This window comes from Palaemon carinicauda, chromosome 11, assembly GCF_036898095.1.
Source record: "Palaemon carinicauda isolate YSFRI2023 chromosome 11, ASM3689809v2, whole genome shotgun sequence".
NCBI classification, from domain to species: Eukaryota; Metazoa; Arthropoda; class Malacostraca; order Decapoda; family Palaemonidae; genus Palaemon; species Palaemon carinicauda.
Genome location: NC_090735.1, coordinates 9,625,796 through 9,632,369, shown reverse-complemented (window position 1 = coordinate 9,632,369; position 6,574 = coordinate 9,625,796). Strand labels below are relative to the sequence as shown.

The 6,574-nt window shown below is 36.1% G+C and overlaps 1 protein-coding gene across 1 annotated transcript; it reads left to right on the top strand.

The window, feature by feature from the left end:
- The first annotated feature begins 719 nt into the window (after positions 1-719).
- On the top strand, positions 720-1,856 carry LOC137649608 (pro-resilin-like). The gene is made up of 3 exons (XM_068382585.1): positions 720-837; positions 1,256-1,342; positions 1,606-1,856. Exons 1-3 carry the CDS (start codon positions 826-828, stop codon positions 1,834-1,836), a joined length of 330 nt encoding a protein of 109 aa, XP_068238686.1. The 5' UTR covers positions 720-825; the 3' UTR covers positions 1,837-1,856.
- The last annotated feature ends 4,718 nt before the right edge of the window (positions 1,857-6,574 follow it).

Genomic DNA, 6,574 nt, shown 5'->3' with positions numbered 1-6,574 from the left:
AATAAGATATCTGGACTCGTTGCAACTATGCAAGACGAGAAAATGAAAATTTTAAGTACTGCTAGTGTCTACTGTTTTGATATTTTTCTTGTCATTGAATAACGAAGGTATTTTTCGTTACTTAAAAATCGTGTAACAAACCACAAATGCAGCAGTTCCTAATCCACTGCAGAACAAAGGCCTCAGACATATCTTGGATTTGTCTAAGGTTTAGCCATTTCCATCACCACGCTGGCCACTGCGTATTGGTGATGGCGGGAGACTTTGGTCTAATCGCTCACATCAAACCAACCTAATATAGGTGGCCATGACTAGTACAGCCTTGATGATCATGGCGATACTCAGTTTTCCGCAAAAAAAAAAAAAAAAAAAATCAAAGAACCCATTTTCATGACCACGCTGGCCACTGCGAATTGGTGATGGCGGGAGACTTTGGTCTGATCGCTCGCAGCAAACCAACCTAACATGGGTGGCCCTGACTAGTACAGCTTTGATGATCATGCCGATATTCGGTTTTCCGAAAAAGAAAGAAAAAAAAATTCAAAGAATTCAATAAATCTCCAGTCCAGACAGTTAATGACCGTCGAAACGAGGTCTATGTCACGAATTGCATTCCAACCACGAGTCAACTTTCCGTTGCAAGATATGTTTGTTCATAAACTCGACCTTCGCTTGAGACTATCATCAGTGGTCGGCGAGAACCACCGGTAGTCCTGAGTGGTGGGGACTCTTCGTAGAACTCTAACCAAGGGACTTCCTTTCTCTTTTCCAGTATATAAGGAGCTCACTCCATTCCATGACATCAGTCCTCCTCTGTAACTCATCATGATTGCTAAGGTAACGGATGAAAGATTTACAAATTGACATAGATATCTCTTTCAGATTGATTGCTATGGAATACACCTCGTATAGGAACCATGAGCTTATTATTATTATTATTATTATTATTATTATTATTATTATTATTATTATTATTATTACAAGCTAAGCTATAACCCTAGTTTGAAAAGATAAGATGCCATAAGCCCAAGGGCTCCAACAGGGAAAAATAGCCCAATGAGAAAAGGAAATAACGAAATAAATAAGATATGAGGAATTATTAACAGTTAATGAAATATTTTAAAAACAGTAACAACATCAAAACCGATATTTCACATATAAACTATATCTGTCTGATGGTTGCCTCGTAAGATTTTTTTTTGCAGATCTTTGACCTAACATATTTAAATCATACTGGATTTTCTTTTTCGAACAGACCTGTTTGGCTTTGGCCTTAGTTGCCGCTGTCTTTGGTGCTCCATCCCAGCCTTCTTATGGCTCCGCCCCTCAACCTACTTACGAGGTAAGAATGGAATTATGCTTCTTGTAGGTATAAAATATTTCCAGCGATATGTAATTAATATCAGAAAAGATTTAAACGTCAATTATTTTTATCATATGCATAAATGTAGGGTAACTTATCTTACATTTAACCATATGATAAAAGAGTTCATATAGAAATAAAAGATGAAAGTCCCCACTGATTAATGGACTGTTTATCTTATAAACATCTAACCGAAATAATCCTCTAAAAGTTAGCATTAATAAATCTTCTTGTGCTGACAGGAACCAGCCAAGTACGACTTCAACTACGCCGTCAAGGACGACTACTCGGGCAACGACTTCGGCCACCAGGAAGCCCGTGATGGCTACGACACTCAGGGATCCTACTACGTGCTCCTTCCCGACGGTCGCCTCCAGAAGGTGTCCTACAACGTCAACGGGGACTCGGGTTTCGTGGCTGAGGTCACTTACGAGGGAGAGCCTCAGTACAATCCAGCGCCCTCTTATGCTTAAGACGTCTACAGCATTTAGGGGACGATGATACGAAACTATTTATGTCAATAAACTATTGTTTTTAAAAGAAAAATGTTTTAATTAATGTCCTAATATTACTATGCCTTTCAGTGGGTGGTATATTATAATGGTTATGCCTTACCAAAGCTCTTTTAATCTATCTCTCTGTCAATATATCTACCTATCTATCAATCAATCTATCTAATTTCCTATCTATCAAGTAATCTATCTACCTGTCTATATATTTATCTATTTTATTCCGTCTATCGATTAAAATCGAAACCTCAAAACGTTTCTAAGATAACAAATAGTATTTATAAGAATTGGATCTTCTATAAACAAAATTACCAAACAATAAATGAAATTTTAACTTCTGTTAACCAGACAAAGTTTTTTTTTCTGCATTTTCTAAGCTTCACGGTATGTTGCTGTCCATATGATTTGCGGTTTTCAGAATGAAAGCGAAATAAGATTATTAACACCACTGGAAAGTTAATTTCGAATTATCTTAACCAAATGCTAGAAGAAAAGGTCGCTGGTTTCCGATGCGAAAACTAAAGAATTCAGTTCGCAATTAATTACTAAGTCGTACTGAAGAATGAAAACCTTATTTTCAGTAGGTAACAGGATAGGTAAGGAACCAGCCACTCTTTGTGATACTATCCCTAGTGAGTTATTGAGTCCTTTGACTGGCCACATATTACTACATTGGATAGTTCTCTGATAATAGTCTTGCACTTTCTTTACACGTTCTCCTGTTTTCTCATACACCTGACAACACACACAAAAAAAAAAATCGTTTTCATTAGTGGTTAACTATTACACTGTAAATATTCTGTGACTATTTTCCACTTGGTATGGGTAGAAGAGACTTTTTAGCTGCTCTTCTTAGGACAGTAGAATAAATAATTGTTCTCCATTTGGGTAGTGCCATAGTCTCTGTACCATGGCCAACCACTGACTTGAGTTAGGCAAGACTCAGGCACACTCTTCTATTTGTTTCATTGTTTCCTTTACTCACTGGGCTATTTCCATGTTGGAGCCCTTGGACCTACAGCATCTTGCTTACCCAATTAGTGTTGTAGCTTAGCTAATAATAATAATAATAATAATAATAATAATAATAATAATAATAATAATAATAATAATACGATATAATTTTTATGTGGAAAAATAGAATCAAAGAGGATGATTGAAGTAATCTTTTAGATATATACGTTTTGACCCTTTTGCACACGACCCTGTCGTAGACAGAATCATCTTCATGACCAGGAAGTACGTAGGGAGCAAATTGTTTTAGTTATGAAAAACTATGATTTTTTTAGATGCAGTATGCATCATATTATTATTATTATTATTATTATTATTATTATTATTATTATTATTATTATTATTACAAGTCAAGTTGCGTCTATTTAGAAAAGCGGACTATAAAAACCACGAGTCCTTGATGGAAATACCACACTAATACGAGAAAAAGAAATTAAGAAGCAAATACTGAAATACTAGAGATAAAATGAATAAAAAACTAAATATAATCCAACAAATGGACTATGAAGTAAGACTCAACTACAAAGTATCCACTCCACATTTGAGTTTCTACAGTTCAATCATTTCAACCACTTGATAGGAAGATTATTCCACAAATTGGTCACAGCAAAACAGCACTTGTAGTTTGAATGCCGAATGGGACCGATCCTCACAGAGAAAAAAAAAAAAATAAGGATGCCAGAACTAATTGCACATCCGGCACTTGGTGCTGTACAACACAGCCCGGTAGGGATTCGAACGCAAAGGATGCTCAGAATATTCGGAAGGTGCCAGAGATTGACTATAGGTAAGCAGCTCTTCTAGTAGAAAGCTACTCCAAAATCAAACCATGGGTAGTCCCATAGCCTCTGTTCCATGGTCTTCGACTGTTTTGGGTTAGAGTTCTCTTGCTTGAGGTTACACTCGGGCACACTATTCTATCTAATTTCTATTTTTATAGTTTATATAGGAAATATTTATTTTAATGTTGTTGCTGTTCTTAAAACTTTTATTTTTCCTTGTTTCCTTTCCTCATTGCGCTATTTTCCCTGTTAGGGCCCTTGGGCTTATATCATTCTGCTTTTCCATCTAGGGTTATAGCTCAGAAAGTAATAATAATAATAATAATAATAATAATAATAATAATAATAATAATAATAATAATCCTAGATGGGCTAGGAAGGGGGATCCAGAGACCGACACGTGAATACGAAATATATGTGGACAATATAATGATAATTACTGTAAATGCTATATTTCCTTGCATTGTACACTTCATACGACTTGATAAACTTCCAATACTGACTTCTATAAGCGATAAAACAACTTCCTTTGATAGATGATTTGTTTTATTATGAGTTACCTGTGTACTTGAAAATCCTTGTATGGGTTGAAAATCAAATTATTTTCATAAGTTTTAAAAGATATTTCTATTTAAATATCTTTCAATCTAAAATGGCTAGATAGAGAATGCTTGAGAGAATACCCTAAATCAAATCATAAGCTGAGCATTTATACTAACTGGGCTTTTTTCCCTATTGGAGTCTTTGGGCTTATAGCATCCTACTTTTCCAACTAGGGCTATAGCTTAGCTAATAATAATCATGATGATGATAATAATAATAATAATAATAATAATAATAATAATAATAATATAATAGAGTAATGCGTTATTGGTATGCCAGAGATCCCATCGTTCTTCTCGTCAGACCACGAGCTAAGGAAAGGCAATGTCAAGGACAGATGATGGGCGTTGTGACAGCGAAGAACGTCTTTGGGAGGGAGGACCTTTCTCCTGCAGCCACAAGAGGCTCCTCCCTCTTAGTCTCGGGCTAGATCTATATATATCGCCACGTTCAAAGTCTGTATCATCGCACTCCACTCCAAAGACTCGCCATGATCGCTAAGGTAAAACGCTTCAGACGATTTACTTTGAATAGGATTAGCTGTTAATGCAAGTTCTAATCGATTTAATTCCCAAAATTATATTTAGTTCGAAAATGATTATATATCATGTCTTGCATGTGCCGTTTACATATAGTTTTTTCTCTTTTATTCAGGATTACTTTTATTGCTTAGTAACAATCACATTGAAATGCAGTTACAATCTCTGTAACAGTTCTGTTTGAGTAATTATACTGAAACTGCAGAAGAGATTTAACTAATTGAAAGGGTTTTTAACTTTCACAATTCCATCAGAACAACATTTTTTATTCACTGTTGTTTTCTTTCTGACAGATTTGTTTGTTGTTGTCCCTTGTGGGTGCCGTTTTTGGTGGCCCCTCCCAGCCCCAGTATGGATACGCCCCTCCCCCATCTCACGAGGTCAGTTATAAGTTGAAATCTTAAAAAAAGTTAATAAACTCTAAATTCATAATTATTTTGAAAGTATAATCAAATTAATCAAATCCAAAATCATTTGTTATAACATTTGATTTGAAATTGTTTTCTACTGACAGGAACCAGCCAAGTACGACTTCAACTACGCCGTCAAGGACGACTACTCGGGCAACGACTTCGGCCACCAGGAAGCCCGTGATGGCTACGACACTCAGGGATCCTACTACGTGCTCCTTCCCGACGGTCGCCTGCAGAAGGTGTCCTACAACGTCAACGGGGACTCGGGTTTCGTGGCTGAGGTCACTTACGAGGGAGAGCCTCAGTACAATCCAGCGCCCTCTTATGCTTAAGACGTCTACAGCATTTAGGGGACGATGATACGAAACTATTTATGTCAATAAACTATTGTTTTTAAAAGAAAAATGTTTTGATTAATGTCCTAATATTACTATACCTTTTAGTGATTGGTATCTTATAAGGATTATGCCTTACCAAAGCTCTTTTAATATATCTATATCTCTGTCAATATATATACCTATCAATCAATTTATCTAATTGCCTATCTATTAAGTAGTCTATCTACCTGCCTATATATTTATCTATTTTATTCCGTCTATCGATTAAAATCGAAACCTCAACACGTTTATCAGATAACAAATGGTATTTATAGGAATTGGGTCTTCTACAAACAGAATTACCAAACAATGAATGAAGTTTTACCTTCTGTTAACTTGGCAAAGTTTTTTGTGAATTTTCTAAGCCTCACACTATGTTGTTGTCTTTAAGATTTGCGGCTTTCATAAGAAAAGCGAAATAATATTAACACCACTGGAAAGTTAATTTCGAATTATCTTAACCAAATGCTAGAAGAAAAGGTCGCTGGTTTCCGATGCGAAAACTAAAGAATTCAGTTCGCAAATTATCACTAAGAAATACTGAAGAATACCCTTATTTTCAATGGGTAGTAGGTTAGGTAAGGCACCATAGACCCGTTGTGATACTATCGCTAGAGTGTTCTTGAGCCCTTGAATGGCCAGATATTACCACATTGGATCCCTCTGATAATAGTCTGGCACATTCTTTACACGTTCTCCTGGTTTCTCATACACTTGACAACACAAAAGTAACAGAAAAAATCGTTTTCATTCAAGTGGTCAACTATTGCACTGTAAATATTCTGTGACTACTTTCCACTTGGTAGTGGCAGAAGAGACTCTTCACCAGCTCTTCTAGGACACTAGAATAAATAATTGTTCTCCACTTGGGTAGTACCATAGCCTCTGTACCATGGCCAACCACTGACTTGAGTTAGAGTTCTCTTGCTTGAGGGTAGGCTACACTCAGGCACACCCTTCTATCAGTTTCCTGG

Bases quoted from the DNA above. Each gene is read 5' to 3' on its own strand.
- LOC137649608 (XM_068382585.1), top strand. The intron at 1,343-1,605 runs GTAAGAATGGAA...TTGTGCTGACAG, and splicing joins CCCCTCAACCTACTTACGAG to GAACCAGCCAAGTACGACTT.